This window comes from Bombus pascuorum, chromosome 8 (assembly GCF_905332965.1).
Source record: "Bombus pascuorum chromosome 8, iyBomPasc1.1, whole genome shotgun sequence".
Lineage (NCBI taxonomy): Eukaryota > Metazoa > Arthropoda > Insecta > Hymenoptera > Apidae > Bombus > Bombus pascuorum.
The window spans coordinates 15,073,490-15,094,127 of NC_083495.1; the positions used below are offsets into that span (position 1 = coordinate 15,073,490).

At 35.4% G+C, this 20,638-nt stretch overlaps 1 protein-coding gene across 2 annotated transcripts in view; it reads left to right on the plus strand.

Moving 5' to 3' along the window:
- The window catches only part of LOC132909868 (uncharacterized), a 679,960-nt gene that overhangs the window by 298,364 nt on the left and 360,958 nt on the right, over positions 1–20,638 (plus strand). For both annotated transcript variants that reach the window (XM_060965019.1, XM_060965020.1), the window contains exon 4: positions 1,107–1,166. In XM_060965019.1, the coding sequence (XP_060821002.1) occupies positions 1,107–1,166 (60 nt within the window). The remainder of the gene's footprint in view (positions 1–1,106; positions 1,167–20,638) is intronic.

The window sequence follows — 20,638 nt, forward strand, 5'->3', positions numbered from 1 at the left end:
GTATACGCTTGCCCCGAAGGAGGGTCGAATTAAGCGAAATTGCATCGTTAAATCACCCACTTTCCGCTTCCTTTTTCTACATAAACCATATATCCAGGCTATAATTCTTACCCTCTACCACTCCGTTCTACATCCTTTTTTATATTTTACATGGCTCCCTCTGCCCTTTACTCGTTCCTTGTTCGATGAAACTAGGCGAATGCATTTTCTCGGTCAGGGGCAGTTAATGGCTGGACTGCAACCACCGAACTAGATGGCATCCCGCAGATTTACGAGGCGACAGCTTTTACAGGCCGCGTTTCGGGATTCCCAGTTTTGCCCGTAACATCCGGACGATTTCACGGAGGGAAATCATGCCTCTATTTCGAATTGACAGCTCTTCGATCGATGTCAAAAAGCACGATATTCCTGGCCACCTAAAAGCTGCGAGATGTAATTGCCGCTTTTCTAATGGCCGATCGCCGAAGTTTCTCCGGCCTCCCTAAATCGACTCGCCTCTGTTCTACGAATTTCGTCCGATAACGCGTTTCTTTCGCGAAATTTTCTATTTTCAAAACACCAGGGGAAATGGTCTGTGTCGTGTGGCGTGTATTATCGTGGAAGTTTCCTACTTTAGAACTATATACACTACTGTTCAAAAATATTCGGACGCTTGCTTATTTTTGATAAAATGTATCCTAATTATGAAGTTACAGATAAAACGAATTGCAACGGTTTTATTCGTTATAATTATCTCACTGAGTTGTTTACAGAGTTCGTAGCGATAAGGAAAAATTAAAAAATATCGTGTAACATGTTTATAAAAATATATATGAAGTGTATAGTCTACTTATTCTATCAGAATTTATACATTTGAGTAAAGTGAACATGTTTAAGCAATTGTATTCACATTCAAGTCAGATTGGGGATGATCTTCTAAACTTACAGGAAAGAATCTGAACACTTAGATCAAATTTATATATTCTTAACATAAATCGATCTGAGCGTCCGAATATCTATGAACGATAGTGTACGTAGGAATGTTTCTACATAAATTAATTCCGATCGATCATGATGTTCGTTTGAATACTCTATGGGTGTTAGAAACTATGTGTTTTCTGTTACAGCCAACCATTTTCGGCACTGTGGCCTCGGATCTGACCCCAAAGGATGGCAACAGTCGAAGGGTGAGTGGCAAAGAACGATAAAATTTCATATATCAATGGTAATTAATTCTTTGACGCGGACTGTGTTTCAATTCTAATAAATTAAACATTTCGTAATTACATTTTGTATGATATTAAACGTTTTAAATTATCAGAAATTACTGAAAATGAAAAATATCAATTTATTTTCTATTTTAATATGGTTAAAACATGAATATTACTTTTCGATCAGATGTTTTGTTGGAATATTTCAAATTTTCTGCAAGGTCGACAGTAATGTAATTACTTGCAGTTAAACGGCAATTAATAATTAATTAGTAAATAATTACCAATAAAATAATAGTACTTGGCCGTGTTTCGTATCTCGTTACATACACTTTCATATTTATTTCGATAAATTAATAAACGAAATATGCAATGTACGAAAGAGGCAATCAACGATCATTACAAAAATCATTGCCATATTTATAGGTACGTACAGTATTATAACATATTATCTGAAACTTTAGTAGAATGACAACTGGCTAGATAGAGCGTAACTTTTACGATTAAAAAAATTAATTACGATAAAAAGAATTGTCAAAAGTTCAATAACTTCGTGTATATCAAAAGTAGGATGATGAAATAGGATAACTTTCCTCGTAAAATACGTTTGATTCAAAACGTATTAATTTCATATGAAAATTACATTGATGCAAATTATTCGAATCTTTGCAAAAAAGTATCAACGCGCCGTAAATTGTGTTAAAATGAAGATATAAATTAATACTGATATTAAAACAATTTCCATAAAATTCACTTTTATCATTACATTTCTGTCGAACCCTATTATGAATAACATTCTGCATTTCATTAATAAACAATAGATCGGAAGATAAGAAATTATTCTGCCCCCTCTGCAGAGTAAATCTTCCACGATAATGGTGAGAATAATTGCGAATCGAATATTCGAGTAATTATGAGAGAGGAGAAAGCAAAAGTTTTCTAAGAATGGGACGAAAGGCAGACAAGATCTGTATAAGAAAATCTTCGTCTTATTCTTCATAGAACGAGTCTCGCGGGGCTTTTGCTCGAGTCTTAATGGGTAAAAATTGCTGCTAAGTCGCTGTTCTGCTTTCTCCCTCTTTAAACGCTCGAAGATAGAGCGTTTCTAGCGCTCTAATTAAAAGTAACTGCCGGGGTAACCAAGTCATTCAGTCCTGAAACCTTTTCTGCGGCGTTCTTAACGCACAAAGTCGCTTTATACCTTCCATAAATTTTTCGTAATTGCGAAATCATGCAGAGTATCACGGCTCCTTGGTACAGCATGTGTAGAAAAGCTCGTGCTTTTAGAGAAATTTTGATATTCTTGGTACTCTTATTTTACCACTTTTTCCATGTATTTTAATAAGGAGGAATTAAATACTAGAACATTGATATTTAATTAAATATTAAAATTCCAAAATTAAATATGAAATGAAATTTGTAGACAATTAAAAATAAAAATTTAACAATACGAAAATTTCATTAAAAAAATATCGTTTGTTATATTCTTATACATAATACGATTAATCGTTTAGTGATCAAAACATAATCCATTTAATTTCGTTATTCCTGCGTATTTTATCAGCCACAGTTTTCCAACTGTCTGGTCGACACTCTTTCCTTTTATACTGCAATTCACGTGTGTGCAGAGATAAATATTGTTACAGTTTGCGGGGACACATACGCGAGCCGAAAACTAATTTAATCGGAACACTGGTTGTTATTTCGCGAAGTCAGCGCTCTCCAGCTGGAAAGTTCGTTACACCGTGATTCTAAATTTCGCTATTTTCCTTTGTAATTGGTAAACGTTGAAAATACTCGATCGTTCGATCGCCGTGAGCGTCGCGATTTGTCGATTCTCAAATAAATATTTTCATTTCATAGTCGCTATGCTCGATTTTCTGTGACTCGTATATCGTTTTGACAGTCGTACCTCCAATTACTTGTTCGAAGGCAATGCAATGTCCCCTCCGATGGAATTAATCGTTTGAAGGAATTTCTCTATGAACTATGGAATGTGTACGAATGAGAAACTTTTTAAATATTATAATTTAAGAAGCAGTGGGAAATGTTAATACAAAGATCCTGGTATTTATTAACATTAAATCGCTTTTGATCAAAAGTGAAGAAAATTGAAACATTAAGATGCACTTATAGTTATAATAAAATGAATGTATTCGATACTCTACAGTGAAATTTTTCAGGACCTTCCTTGTCTATACTCGAGCAGCTAAATCTACGACATTAATTGTAAAAGAACGTTCAGATCTTAATTTAAAGTTATAGATTCTACGTAAACTTAAACTTAAATTATATCGACGAATACCCACTACACGTCTCAATATTACGAACCATAATTACATAATCTTTTCGATCAAAACATAATCTTACGAACTATAATTACATAATCTTTGAAGAAAAAGATGATACTAAATGTGTATGGTAAATTAACTATTAAATCCTTGAACACAATAAATTAACGAGCATCAAAGAACCACAGATTTATTGACAAAGACCAATAAATCTGAATCATAAATCGTAGAGCCTTGTTAAATTGTAGAACGCTCTTCGTACCACTTTACCTACTCCGAGCTAACACTTTATCATAGGGATATATTTCACGTTTAATCGGCTTAGTATACCAAATGTTCGATCATGTAAAACACCTTCTCCAGCTGCTTTCTTGCACCTTTACCGATACAAGTGGACATTACAAAATTTATTTGACAAAAAATCAAAATTCGATATCGAATATACCTGAAAATAATAGATGTACAGCTACTCTAGTTATCGGCAATCGTCGCTCCAAAAAGATTGATTTTTTCACGCAATTATTCATCAAAATCATCGCTAGAAGCTAAAGATCGCGCTCAAGGAATATCCTTGCATTTGAAGGGAAAAAATTCACGCTTTTCTCCAAGACTCTGCTAGCACACCGTTTATCGAGGTTCGTGAATTAAATATTCATCAGAATCGACTGGAGTCGAGTCGACCCCTGTCTGGCTGCGGAAATTGTGATACGTTTCAGGGATCAATGCGCGTTCCTCTCGAGCCAACAGGCATCTAACATTCATGAATTTATCCGATCCGTTGGACTTTTATCGCGACGCCGGAGAACGCTTACTGACGGCAATTTCCATCGCTGCATTGGTTGTTTAATGATACCGGAGATAACGCGTGATTCGACTTCTGATGGAAAGAGGATGCATTCCAAACGCTTTATTCGGCCAGCAATTTAAAGATTCCTTAAGGAGCGTCCTATTGCGAGATTTTCCACTCCTGGTTTTCTGTAAGTCGATTGTTTAGGTGTCTATGAAGTTTTATTGTTTATATTTAAACATTATTATATTTAAGCTTATATTGTTTATATTTAAGATTATATTCTAAGGGAAAAGATTACGTAATTATATAATTCGTAATATGAAGGTGACTATTAGTCGATATAATTTAAATAATGTGCTTTAATCGGATAAGAAACGTTGGGCTTTCAAGCTCCATAGCATACCTCGTTTAAACAACGGTTGGTTTCATTCAATGTCCATTTTTTCTCAAAATCAAAGAAATATCTTCCAAATTAAAAATTAGAACTCGAGTCTGTTCAAATTCTTCTTTACTTGAAACTGATTCTTCTTGGAGAGAGACGTATGACGAAAGGATGCAACTACGCGAAACGGAAAATATGGCAAACGAAACAGTTAATTTCTAGAGTTACTTTTTATTCGTTAAAATACTTTGACGTTTGTCCAAAGAATAAAATCGACAGAATTTACTCTTCTTTCTGATTCTAACAATGTATATAGCGGGACAGAAGTTCCTAAATTCTTTACGTTTGCCTTTCACCAGTCCTGCGGATCACGTAGCACAATTGAAAAAGCACGAAGCGCAAATAGGCAGGACGATTAGCATCATGTCGATTGATGCTAACCAGAATGAGCAGCAGATCGTTTTGAATTTACGTGTTCGCACGGCGTGATCACGTTCACGTTCGAGGTTGCATAGCAGATTTTCCCGCCATGCGTTTACCGAAATGGAAGAGCAAGCAGTAGCGTGCCGCTTGTACGGTCATTGTCGTGCAACGGGATTAATACGAGAACGGTGCGAGTAATTTCTTCTCGAGATTTATTAAACGTATCGCTGATTGAAATTACAGTCGAACGGCGGCTATCTAGTCGCTCGAATCGTTCACACCATTGATTTTTATTTCCCGTTTTCTTATTCCTTATACCCATAATTTAATTGTTTATCGATAATCTATTGTTCTGTAAGAATCCAGAGATTACGTACGGGACGATAAAAATGACAATTATGAACGCAGCAGAAAGTTGGATAAATAATTTCGAAGCTTGAGAATTGAACATTTTTACACGTTTATTATATATAATTTTCAGGCAAATTAACAAATTTTTCTATCACGTATTACGTATTTGTAAGATGTCAAAAATTGTTATTTACGAAAGAAGATATTTAATATTAACATTATTATTAATCAGATACTAACGCGTAATTATACGAACTATTTTATGCTCGATTTACTAACGAAATAGGAAGTTCAACATGAAGTATATATATTCAAACTATACAGCGGGTCAGTTATTAATTTAGTTGCGTGTTTAATTATTGGTTATTAACGGCAATTAAACTTACCTGCATATGGGTAGCGACCGGACAAATACAATTATTTGATAGATTGACATATTTGCGAGAATATAATCATTGAGAAAAATAAAATAGTATGCTTAGAGAATACAAAAGATAAATGAATATGCGCAAATGTGTGTTGTAATAATTTGCAACAACGTCATAATCATAATTTTCATTATCGACATATTCCCATGCTCCGAGGTTATACATAGTTCAGTGAATTCTATCGAACAGCTTTAGATTGTATCGCTCTTTGTCTATAGCATTAAATCCTCTATAATGGTTTACGTATTAAATGCATCTCAAGTGTTTCTAGAGGAGCCATTACTCGATTATATCTTAAGGTTGTAACTAATTGAATTCTGAACTATCTAGATTCTACAATAGATTATAGAACGTAGAGTGAATTTCAATCGTGTTTTGAATTTGGAATTAGCGAACTTGCGCGAAGTATCGTAATCGCACTCGAACAAATTTCAATCGTGTATTTGACTTGTGTCAAACTCTAGAAAGAAAAAAGAAATAATAACAAACTGGCAGAAATAAATTCTGAAATTATTACGTTATAAAAAAAAAAAGGAATTTTAGCAGATTTGTGTTGAGGAGCGTGCAACAAATTATTGATCATTTTCAGTTCGTTTTCTCGTATAAGAAAATGTTCGATATTAGATATCGTTTCAAAATGAACAAATGTTTCTTCGTTTCACATTCGACAATAACACTTTTTTTCGGTAATCTACATTTAAAATAATAATCACGTCAACGATCAATGCGTCAATGTTTCGAAACAAATGTTATACTGTGTTCCGATTTCCGTTTTGCGAATTTTATATTGTCGAAAAAATTTATTTGCAATTTCGTACAGAGCACGTTATTAAATTGGACAAAATATCTGAAGTTTCCTCTAAAAATGGAAACAGTTTTTCGAATAAAAATCCATGTTTCCTGTGATGAATCGTTCGCGCAGCGTAACAGAATTGCGTGCGCGAACTATTGTTTATAACTATGCAACTTTATGACTTGCCTGAAATATTTCTCAATTCAAAGGGTACACGTTCGCTCGAAAATATCAAACAAAAGAATATGATAGTTAATCGAAAGTAAATAACAAAAGTCTTTCGTTTCTGCAATTTTTCAGAATTGAAAGTTTTAAAGACTCGTATAACAATCGACGATTAATTTAGTTATTTTACATCTGAAATTACAAATACGTCTTTTCTCTAATTCAATGCAGCAAATCGTATTTTTATTCATAAAATAAAAGCAAATAATAATTCAGTACTCTCGCGACCAGTAGAAAATACCACGATTAGTCAGACGTTTACTTTACCTGCATTGTAGTGTAGTATGGCGAACAAGAGGTCCTAAAAGATATCGGGTAAACCATAAACATCGTCGCAAGCCGAGGTGCCGACAGGCCCATCGATGTATCGTCGGTCCTTCGGTTGAATAGTTTCGTAGAAAAAAGGCCTACGTAACTCTGGCCACTGAGCGGTTGCGTAACACGTGCGTGGTGAGACTAAGGCAAAGGGACAAAAGGGATGCTAAGGCAGAGAGACAAATTCACAGTCAGTGTCAGTGGAGAAGTCAGAGAGTGTGAATCGAGAAGTCAGAGAGTGCGAGTTGCGTTGTCGAGAGAGTGTGGTCCACGTGAGAGAAAGAGAGCGTTGGATCCGTTGTGGCGAGAGTTGCAAATTAATTATCGAATTGTCTAAAGTATAGTACGTTATTGCGATTAGTTCACGTTAAACAACTATCGTTTCCTATCTAATGGACATCTGTACAATCCATACATTCCTAAATAAATCATCATTAATTATTATTTATTATTTCCGATACTACAATAGGAGTATTTTTCTAAGAACAAAATTTATTGACGTCTACAGTCGAATTTTTACGGTGAACGAAAGCATTAGGAACGAATTGATAAATTCAGACAAATTTAATACTTGATGAATTAATTACAGTAATAGTAACGTGTACAATTATTCCAAGTAGAACAATGAGTTGATCGTATATGGATACGTTTGAGATTATTGAACCCGAAAACTTAGTTTCCTATGTATACGTTTCTTTCGTATCCGGAAGGCAAAAATCAACAACTGGAAGAATGCACGGGCGATATGGAATCGAGAATGGCACGGGTCGCGAGAATAAGAATAAGGATTGGAAGGTAGGAGTGTGGGGCGAACAGGCGATTCGGTGAATGATTTCTGTGTTATATTTGCCGAGGGTAAATATCGCCGGCGGCACGAAACGGGGACGGAACTGGTTTCGTTATGAATATAAATGTCGTTCTGCCTCTGCGTTGCGCTTCCGTTTAATAAATAGCGAACGGGCCGGAAGCTTAAGCGTCATTGTGTCGTCGATTATTGCGGAAATTCGTTTCGTATCGTGCAGATATAGCGGAAAATCTGTCCATTATCGGGGAGAGAAAATTGTCTTCTCGTTTCGAGGGTCCTGCCGCGTTTTATGACATCGTTGGGTCGTTTTTAGAAGTTTGGTAGTTTCTTTCGTAACCGGATTACTTTTTTAACGGAAGATATTTTTATACAAGGGTTCAGATATCGGAAGGAAGTAAAGTGACACATGTTAAGTTATGTGCGATCGTGAAATTAATTGAAAAATTATTTTCCATATAATGCGAATGTCTTTAATAATATTATTAATTACCAAGACAAATAAAAAATTAATTAGTAAAGTAATGTAAACTGCTATTTAAATTATAATATGAATACTGGATTAAAAAGTAAATAATATTAATCTTCGTATAAATAAAAACTCTTGAGTAATTACTAGGAGAAATGTACTGTGGCATATTCAATTGTTATGAAATAAAATTAATCGAGAGATCGATACAGTACTAATAATTTAAGGCAATTGATAATGTCATCAAATACGTTAACCATTTTCCTCCATAATACAAGAATCTATTCTCGTGAAAAATCTACACTCTAACTAAACTGACAGAAAGTCGAATGCCGCCACTGCTGTTCAAAGTTAATTAATCTACATCGAGAAGCTATAAAACGAGAAATTAATCGTCGATGTCCGAACCGTGGCTATAGTATAGCCGATTAATTTCGTCCCGGCGCCGCTGAGATCGTAAAACAATGTGGCTACCATTTGACAAGTAACTTTGCTCGTTGACGAGCGCATCATTTCGCCGATTACTTTTTTCTTTTTCTCTCCTTTCTCCCTCTACTTTTTTTTTTCTTTCGTTGCAAAGCACACACGACCGTCGGTGATTTATGAAATATCCGTCGGCGCGACGTGACGTGGATTAACGAGATGCGAATAATTACGTTGCATCGATCGAAACTCGTTTCGTTACGAATAGGATATCGTGCAGTTACAGTTTCAAAAAAGAACGATCATTTCCTCTTTAGCTGAATTTTAATTTCTACGAAATTTCGAACTTAATTGCATCTCGATCGTGTAGGGTATATCATATTTATTTATGTTGAAGATATCGGTGTGATTGAATTAGAGAGATTAACGAATAACAGAAGGAAATTAATAATTAACAAATAACAATATTTTAAGAAGTTATTGAGGTAATTTTCATATATATTTTCGAATCGAGTCTTACAGCTGTGGTAAAGAAATTTAAAAATATTTCGTATAACACGCACGATATATTCGTGAGAGGTCTCTCGAAGTGTTTAAATACCACCGTGAGCCTACGTATAGGACAAAAAAAAAAAAAAACGCATTTTTGACACTTTGACACTGATAGCAGAATTTGTTCCATTACGCGACAAACGTGGAAATGGAGTCTTTCCCGTTCGAAGTGAAGTGAAGTCGAAGTGGCTCATAGAAAATTAACTTCATCAAAACACTAAAAGGAAATGATCGTCAGTTTCAACTCTGCTCGGACGTCGTCTGAAAATCTCCAAGGAGCACGTTTCACCATCTCCACCCTCCCTTGAGATCTATAAATTGATCAAATAAAATCATTCGATCGACATCGCCTTGATATATATCTATGTATAGAACCAAGCTGAAAGCACAGAATGAAGATGCGCAAAAAATTGCAGACACGAGATAAAAGCTGGGGTTCTAGAACGAGCTTTTTAAATGTTTCAAAAAAAAAAAAAAAAAAAAAGGAAGAAGAAAGGAAGGGAACAGAGAAATGTTCTGAGGCAAAGAACCTGAAGCGCATGATTTTCTTTTGAGTATTGTCGATTTTATCCGGAGATGTATGGACAATTAAAGCTATTACTGTTGCCTAATGACGAAGCGTGATACGAGAAACGAGATGGTCGACGACTTTATAAACCATAGATTTATAGTGTAAATCTGATGATATACACGCTGATGCTCGTCGTGACGCAAGCTTAATGGTTATCCTCTCCTTTACGATGTATTAAAAGCTGGATTAATTTCGAAGAGCGTAGTGGATTTTCTAAAATGACATTTGAATATAATCTTATTATTAATCTGACCGATTAATTAATTGCTCATACTCTCAAAATCTCTTTCGTATAATGAGATACTGAATATTAAAAGTTTCGAATTTTATATAATTTATTGCGCATGAACTTAAAAGGCTGATAAGATAGAAGAGTAAGAAGCAAGATAATATCGAATGACGATTACGAAAATTTAGTACGGGCTATAGTAAGTGATGCGATACGTAGTAGAATATCCATATGATAGTCAGACATCCCATCTCTGATCGTGAGTTTGGTCATTGTAAATATAAATTTTGAAATATATTAATACTTTTGCAACAAGATCTATCAATGTGTTTATTTGAATATGTGTGATTGATTAAAAATATATTAAAATAAAAGAGAAGTTTGGACCAACTCACAACAGTCACCATTTTACGAATGCCCAAGTAGTAATAATCTTTGTAAATCAGACAACTAAAAAAGCGCTTTGTAGAAATATGACATTTAGTAATTTACTAATACACTTTGAGTACATTGACACCAAATACTACTTAAAAATTATTTGTCTCATAAGTACTATTAACAAGTCATATTTCATGTGTTACGAGCTTATTGCGACGCAGCATACGTTTCACGGCATAAAATTTTGATCCATGGGCAAATCCGTGGAGGTAATAGGAGGGAGTAATCAGTGGAGATCTGAATCTTTAATAACAACCTCCCTTGCTAATAACCGCAAAAGCACGAAGTTCTCCAACGAGATTGACCCAGAATCGGGAACACGTTGGTAAACAGAGGGAATATGGGCAAACAGTACGAATCAGTTTTTGGCGAACCATCGGTAGAATCGATGCTTTGCGCGATCTCGGTCCTTCTATATATCACACACACACACACATACACTTGCACACGCACAAACGTGTGAATGTGTATTTCTGTGTGGCTAAGAAATTAGAGATGTGGTTGCAATCCGTTTCAACGACGCAGCCTGCGGATAATTCTGCTGGCACGTCGTTGCGTGCGCGAAACGAGTGTTCTGTGTGACGACGATGTTGATTGTGCCAGGTATGAGGTCACTGATAGCCTTGTTCGAATCACTTCACACAATGGTCGAGGTATAAAATTCTCTAGCGCAATTGATTCGACGTCTGGGGTTTGGACGAGGAAACAATTGAAATTTGAGATGTTAAAAATTTAATAATCAAAGATGACAGCAGCAAAATACAATAAGTACATTTTCAAAATTACGTTGTAAATCGAAGATATTACATATCTAAAAATTTGTAAAATTGGTAATTTAGAAATTTGGAAATTTTGGCACTCTGAAAGTTCGGAAACATAAAAGTTTAACAGTATGAAAGTATGAGAGTATGAAAGTTTGAAAGTTCTTAACTACGAAACAACATTTAAGAATTTGGAAATTCAGAGATTCGGAAATTTGAAAGTCTGAAAGTTCCGCACAGTCATATGCATAAGATCTGACGCATGTCTGTATTATAATTTCGAGCAAACTTAATAAACTTCCTACTTATTTAAATTCTCTGCCAAAGGGCCATGTTACTTCAATCAAAGCAGCTAACAATCATAATTTGCAACCATTTTATAAACTTCTATACTTTTATAAAACAGATACCAGAAGAAGATTATAATTTTCAATACCATTATATTGTAAAGATACTGATATTAACGTTTTACAGTGCCCATACTCATCGTCAGAAAGAGAATGTCTGACCACTGCGAGAATACTCTACTGCGCATCGCATCACTTACTACACAGAGCTTTACCTCTACACTTACATCTGCACTTTATCTCCAATCACTTTCTCCTTTCTCAATCTGAGCTCTGTCGAGATTCCAGCACCAAAGATCCTCGTCATCTAAGTTTCTGCTCGGTGACCATTCGTCATTCGGAAGGTTAATCGCGTGCAACCTGCACCAAATTCCAGCAGCACGACGTATGTATGTACGTATTCCGATGTGCAATTCACGGTGATGATAGTATGGCGCGAAACGGGATTGAGATTGTGGAACGGGCAACGCGTCAATCACATTTGATATCATCGTTGCCGGCGGTTGCCTAGGTAGTGTCCAGCTCATAGATTACAAATTGCCACGCATATTGTAACGTCGATGGAATGCTGAGAAGGAGCAACTGAACGAGGATTTGAGGAATTAAGAGATGGATGGAGAACCGTTCTCTGATTGTAGTTACGTATAATTTGCGTAATAGAATCGTTTCCTCTATCTTGGAACCGTCCTAGTTTGTAATTCAGTTTAGTTAGTCTTTCTCTATCTTTCGTATATTTATTTCTTCTTATTTTTGAAGGAGGGTTGTATCGTGCAGAGATGAGAAGATTGCTCGTTAAGGCAATAAGGAATCCGATTGATTATTTGTTGCAAAATGTCATTAATAAAGTGTAAGAGGCAACAGGGATATAGCATTTGTAACACAGATTTGTAAATGAAGTTTCTATTTGTTTAAACAGTCGGTCATTTTGCAATCTTTATACAGATGATTCAGCAAGCATTGCTTCAGTGGCTATTGCAACCAGGATTTAAAAATTATTCAGTGAAAGAATTCAAACGCAATAGATGTGGTAGGAGGAGATGGATGAACCTAACCTGCATTTCCGTGTAGTATAGGTCGACTATGTGCAATATTCGTATCACGAGCCCTTCATACATGCTACCGTTGATTGCGATCGTTTAGCGGATGACTAGGTGGTCGTTCATCTTCATTCCTGTTCTCCGACGGTTTGCTTTAAGGATTAATTGGAATACGCCCCCCTAATTACGACCTCCTCTCGATTTCCTTCCAATTTTACTTTGATAAATTTTCCGGACTGTATTAAATTTTAATTGGTTCAGGAAGCTGTTACAATCGTAATTACGACGTAGATATTTCCAGCCGCGTCTGTGATTAAAGTTGCGGTGGAAGGAGTAGAAATAAGTGATCGACGATTATGACTTGACTCTTTGATTCGACTTCTGCGAGAATACACGTAATATGTGAAAATACATAAAGTATAAAAACTGCAATATCCACTCGTTATAATATTTGATGGATAAAACAATTTTCTATCCAGATTCTACTTTCCTAATTATTTTCATAAAAATATGAATTTGCATAAATTTCCACAGTATAGTTATAATAATCTACCAATCTCTCTAAAAGTTACTTCGGGACGTATTACCATTAATCTCGAAAGGATTAAATTCGCTGCAGATACGTACGAGTAAACATTTGCAGCCTAATTACTATATTATATATAGTACAAGAAGAATGGAAGCTTTTGAGCGAAATATTGTATAGGGCATAATATTTCGTAGTACTTTTTGCCATCATTTCTACGAGTGGCTTATAGAAATTTTATGTGAAAATTCGAGCACGAAATTTCACGAGTTGGAAGAGCAAGATTAACTCGAAATCCTAGAGGAGATATAAATATCGCAGTACATGCATATCGAAGTGTTTGTTAGAGAACAAAATTGATGATAAATGTTACTACACCCTCTGGCCTAGGGCAATTTAATATACAGGGCTAGTTGTACGTAGTTTTTTAAGTAATTCATTCCCGAGTTGCTATTACGTCTTTTCTTCTATTTTTCTAGTATCTAAATTTTTCAATATATATATATATGTCTGATTATTTACTTGTAATAAATCATTATACGCGATAGAAATTATTTTCGGATTATGTATATACTTTAATAAAATTTTTATTTTATAGTTTTATTTTATACAGTATTCTAGCTAGATAATATCTCTTGATCTTTCAGTTATTTGATACTAATCGAAATCAATTAAAGACATTATAATTGAGGAGCCACTATATACATATGGTAATGGGGCAATTCCTGTCGAGCGAAGAGCCTTAGCCCGCCCTCTTGATGACGAACGGCTCTAGTGTCCTAATTTCAAAGTTCAATTGCTTAATAATAATTTCATACGATCAACGTATCTTCACACTATGATTTAAACAAGTACCTAGCAGAAGAACAAACTCTAAAGGCGTATGATATATCCAAGATTTCTATTCCGCATGTAATAAGAATTAGAAAAAGTCAAAGATCGTTCCAAAAACACACACCAAAAATTTAAGAGAAGAATCTTCTAATCAAAGTTGAACATGTACTACCTAATAATAAGTGACCTAATCCAAGCTATTTCGCTCCACCTTTTCTATTAATAAAAATCCAAGTTTAACGCCTATTTTACAATTTCCAAGACCTCACAGGGGGCTTTAACCTTCTATTCAATTCAAAGTAACTTTAACTCTGCGAAATATAGAAATACAATAAAAATCGACATACTTGTTCTTCGGTCTTTGATCGTGTTTTTGATAAGTTGGGTTTTTGTTCCGAAATTTTGCACGTATATTAAATACTATCAGAAACATGATCGAAACCTAAGTATCAACTACGAATATGTCACGCAATAAACAACGTAAAATTCTCATATGCAATAACAAAACCTTTACTCACCGAAGAAACTGCTGATTAATCTCGAAAGACTAGATTATAATTGATGTGTCCCTACAAAAAAGAAAGGGAGACGTTAATAAAACTCGTAGAACAATATCCGTGAAAACACAGAAAGCAAGCGCGGGGAAGCGCTCGCGAACGCAAAACGGATATTAAAAACAGCATTCATCGCGGTCCGTCACGCTCAACGGAGAATCTCGTTCCAATAAACTTCTCCATTCTGTGTCCGGTCTGTCTACTTTGAGAAACGGTGCTCCACTGTGAGTCGAGTAATTACGGATAACAAGTCTCGTCGCGACAGCACTCCCGATGGCGTGACCCAGTGATAAATCGAGTCGCGGGACTTACGGGAAATACGTCGTATTTCCTGGTTCACGTGCCGCGTTTCTACGCGTTCATCACCGGTTTCTGCGTATGTGCGTCTACTGGTGGACGATCATTCTTTTTAAATGTTACGTGCTCGACGATCGATGCCATTCCACGAAATTTTCCTCTGTATGTCACGTTCTTTCCATGTTTCATCATTCAAAAGCGCAAGAAGTTTTTAAAAGTCTGACTACTTTTGTGTAATACTTAATATTAAATGTAATATTTAGAGGAATTTCCTTAATTTTAGTCTCTTTCTTTTAGTCTCAATTCAAGCATCTAAGTATGTGATGTTGTTGACTATTGCGTTTCTGTATTTTTGAGTTTCAGTAAGGGACTGAGATGATGAAAAAAGGTAATGTACAGTGCGTTGGAATGAATATTACTGCGCAAAATAAAGATATTTCCGATGGAAGAATGTGTGTGTATATTTTTGCAGCCGAAAATGTGTTAATTGTTCGTATTTTTAATTGAATTACGGTAGCGAAATCACATTTGCTCAAGCATCTATCAAGTTCATATTATACATTGTTCTAGAAAATTATAGTTGTATTATAGTTGGTATCCTTGTAACGAAGTTAGAATGAAACAATATTCCGTGTCCAACAATAACTTATCAAAACATCAATCTAATTACCCAACTATTAAAGGTGTCGTAACACTATTTGCAAGCTAAGTATACAAACTCAGCCAAGCAAACAGAACAATAGACGCGATCTTCGCAAATATTTGCAAATACTCTATCAACGGAAATACGGTTGCACTAGATCAGAACTGCGCAATCATTACTCTGAACAAACGTTCGTTTCGCACTTATTTAACATTTGCATTTAAATTTATTTCAAACTACGGAAGGAGGACGCACGTATTTTTCACTGATAATATGACTTCCAGAAACGATACAGATCTCCCACTCTAACTAAAAACAGACGCTTGATCTTACCAGTAGCAAAAATGCAAAGCTATCTACGTCGCGGCAGTTCCTTCAGCTATTCTCATTCGACTTTGTTCTCTTCCCAACTGGATTTCCACGGAGATTTGCATAATCTGCGCGCGAACCTCGAGCGAATAGCATCCAACGATCGTACGAGCTTCGATATCATCGTCATATAGTTTCTTCATTTTTTGTCTTTTTTTATCTTTTGTATCGTTTCAGTGACATTCAGTTTCATTGTGATGGAACGAATTTTCATGCATCGGAACAAGAAGTTCGTCGCAGAAAAGTCGAGGATTTCGATCGCGCAGAACTTTTCATTAACGACGAGAACGCGATTTCGTTGAAAATGAACCTTTCTCGATCGATTACCATGGCGAAGGAAACGGTGGGTTTTGTGGAAAGTTACTTGCGGATTGAATTCAGCGGTCGTTTGCATCGAAAGCATCTTGTTTATTTCGTAGCCGCTTAGTTTCTGGGTTGCAGCGCGATTTCCTGCATCTTATGGGGTCGCTTTCTTGACTGTCTGTTTGAGGGACGCAAATGTGATTGAAACGAGACACAGTTTCATTTTGCTCTATTTAAATCTAGGTATTTAAGTTGTTCTATAAAGGCTGTATATTTTGTTTTCACTAGACATTTGATGTAATCATGAATTCGTTGTCAAAATGTAAGAATTAATGAACTTCGGTATTTCCTGTATAATTATTAAAATATTTTCAAATACTAGAATTATCTTAAAATTATCCTGAAGGAGACTTTAAGGTATATATTTCAGATTATATATAACGGGGCCTTTTTACACTATTGGATGAAGTTTTTAAACATTTTAAGGTCCTTTGAGATAATAATACCAAAATGATTTTGAAATCATATGGGACGTTTATTCAACGTGAGAACGTATTATTCTTCTACTCGTGAGAAAATTGAAAATTCGTGACATCTATCTGGCAATATCTGAGAGAAAGCTTGTCACCCAAGAGATCAGGTATTGTTTTATGATTTCTGAATTTGTCAAGAGGACATGCAGAAGGGTCGTTGTGAAAGCGATCGATATGTTGTTTCTGACCTGACAAAATATTTTGACGGGGGGGGGGGTTGCTTCGCAAACAACTTTCAAACTGATTCGGTTCTTCTTCTCAACATGTTCCATGGCTGTTGGTACAAAGATAAATTTCTTGAATTTCTTGGCGAATTACGGTAGGACCCTTCTATTCGTCTGGATGAAGTTTTTACAACCCCGCGAGTTTTACGATCACGGTAGTACTCGATCACCTGGCTGAACGTGGAAGCAGATAGGTTACGAGCGGTCCAGCTCTCGCATATCAGTAAATCAAGTTCATTGCACGACTATAATAAACCGAATTCTATTTGAAGAGAGAAATAAATACGTGTACATGCATCGTGTATCACATTATTATCTTAACAGCTAAGAGAAAATAATAGAAAGCCTAATAAATTGGCTGTCGTTCTTCGTTATGGTATGTAATGCTATTCGCTCAAGAATTAGCTATACCAGAGTTTTCTTCATCATATTTTGCATTTTATATCTTCGATAATCAAAGAAATCAAGTTTCGTTACCTAATTTTAACAAAGTTTTCATATTTACGTCAACTAGACAGCTCTGTCCTACTCTACGCGTATACGAAATACGAGTAGTACACAAATTTGGTTAATGACTCCTCTCTCAGTGTCCCTTTGTTTTCTTCGCATAGTCGTGTACACACGCGCATCATTTTCCCTACACGGTGTATTCGATCTCACGCGTATTACTACATTTTCTCATTCCCTCGTACGTTCTCTTTTTTTTTCAAAGGCAAATGGGACGAGCACAGACTGGGGGTAATTGGATTTGGACACGGGCCATAGTCGAACGGACGCGAACGAAACCGCGGACATATCGGTAACAAAAGTTGTCAACGGGTAGTGGCGTTACGCGGATCGACGTTCCGCGCGCGTTCAACTTCCGCTTGCGGATTGGCTACGCGGCCACAGAGGCTGTAAGCTTCGCACGTCGAAACGGTGTGGCAACTGGAACCGTCCGGTGTAGCTGCTACGTCGACGAAGGTCCTCGTCCAGGCAATTTGTCACGTCCGGCGACTGCTCGCTGCCCCGTTCGTTTGATGCCCTTTAGATTAATTACCTTTGCCTCCGATGCGCGCATATGGCCGCGTGTGTCATGCGTGTTGCCCGCGCTTCATCATCGTTTGGTCATTCGCAGAAAAGCCGGTGTCCCTCGACAGGTTCGTTAGGCGCTCGCTTACCCTGATATACTTCTTGATAAGGCGTGTCTCCTGCATCGAGATTGCAGATACGTGGATTTCCATGAATCCCACTAATTTCGATAACGTTGCCAGGTGATTTGGACTGGATTAGAAATGTCATAAAGACTGTAGTTAGTTTGAAAGCGTGTTATTAAGTCAGATGAATTATGAGTTAAAAACTGATGGGATTATCTGCGGGAACTATCTGTGATTTAGATTGGAATAATGTGGTAAATATGGCCGTTTTAAATCGACTGGTTGATACGGAGACTGATCAGATGATATTCACATATGGACGTCTTAAGGGAGTTTAGGAATTTTTCAAGTTGAGTAGTCTGAGAGTTTGCGAATGATACAAATATTTGTCAGACTGTGATTTGATATTATAAAATTGATGGATTCGGCTTGAAAGCTTATGAGAAGGATACTCAAATAAATTGATTTTGTAAGAGCTCTTAGAAATTTTTTAAGTCGGATGAGTTAGAAATTTAGAACCGATGGAACCACTTGTGAGAGGTAAGTGTAATTTATATATTCTTTGCGTGGAAAAATTATTATAGATAGTAAACTATTCAAGATTCCTTTGTCCTAACAATCGAATGTTCGTATCTAATCAGTTTTATCATTTTAATTCTTTCTACGAATAGATTAATCTTTTTAAATTCAAAATGTTGGAAATCAATCGCTCAGAAATTGTCGGAAAAATGATAAATTTTGCGAACAAAGTAAGTGATTCACTAGATGCAGCGATCCAAATAAAGTTGAAATAACTTTCAAGTTTCAAGATAGTTTGAATATCTTCTTTTTGTAATTACATACAAGTTAAGTGATTTACTATTTAGTTCACGTAACTATTACTCGCAGCTGTGATATCTATGTTATGTATCTATGGTACAGTGGACACTAAAATGAGTAACATCTTGCTCGTTTATCACTTTTAGATTGATACATCATGGTTTTAGTACGTACTATATTATTTATTACATTTATGAATTGCTGTAGTTGTGGAACAGATGATTAATGACGGCCGACATTAATTGTTCTATTCGTGATTACTTTGTTTCGAATTGGAAACTGTTACAATTAGGATAGCAAGAGAAATGATATATTAACCTTATTTTAACTTATTATACTTTACATCTCGAAATTGTATTTCTTATGATTGATGCCGTAATTTATATTAGAGAAAAATGAAAAACTTTGCCGAAAAATATACATCGTATTATTCTCTTTTTTTAATTAATAAAACAAAACTGTGTTTCTCACACTTCAATATACATTAACGCGTTACGATACATTCCAATAATATTGTATTAATAGAATAGTATTCTAGCTTCTATCGTAATACAATAGCACATTATGTAGTACCTTAATTAAAATGGATTAATTATAGAAGAAAAGAATATCTTAGAATATTGCTACAATACTTACTGTACTTCTTCATATAGTGATTGTTCAGACTATATTCAAATATATCTCGTATTAGTATGTCAACGATGTACGTATACACTACCAGTTACGAATATTATTAATATTAAGGTACTTGCTGATATTTAATACAAATTCTATGCTTTTCATTGTTTTTATTTTCTCGTTATTTTTTTATAAATCTGTTACTTCGTTCGTATAATACATACGTATGTACCTTCTGATGTATAAAATACGAAATAAAGTAAAATTTGTTACAACTTTCTAGGAAGTAAGTATCTTAATATCTGAGGACAACAGTGTATGTATGTACAGGAGTGTACATATACAGTATGTATAGTTAGAAAATAACTACATCTTCCTGAAATTGGAGTTGTACGACTAACTTTGCCATAGTCCAGCGATTATTCCCCCAAGGGTTTACGTAATCGCAATAATAATGGTAAAAGATCGTAACATCCATGACAATATGAAAGCATTGTGATATTCACTATGGAAGATAAACGAAGGAAAAATGCGATAGTTGTTGCACGTTTTCCACCGGCGATCTCAAAACGGATACTAGATTCTCGGTAGCTGGAGCTCGTCAAATTATTTCTTGGAACATGTCCAGAAAAGAGGAAATCCGGAGGGATTAGAAATCCTGTAACTGGAAAGAATACCTACGGTTGATATTTTCGTCGTACCTTGGTATACTACGACATAGAAATAAAACATTGGTAAAATTAAATGAAGAAGCGTCGGATTACCATGTGTAGTTTTCCATTGCTTCGTTAAAATTGATTCATAGATAGAAAAATTTTATTTTCGTTATTTAATCAGAGGTATCAAGGATTCAAAATTTAATACAGATAATGATTTTGATATAAATTGTTTATAAATATTCCTTCGTTATTTAATAAACTCTTAAATACACAGTTTTTCCAAATGTAATGAAATATCTTAAAGTT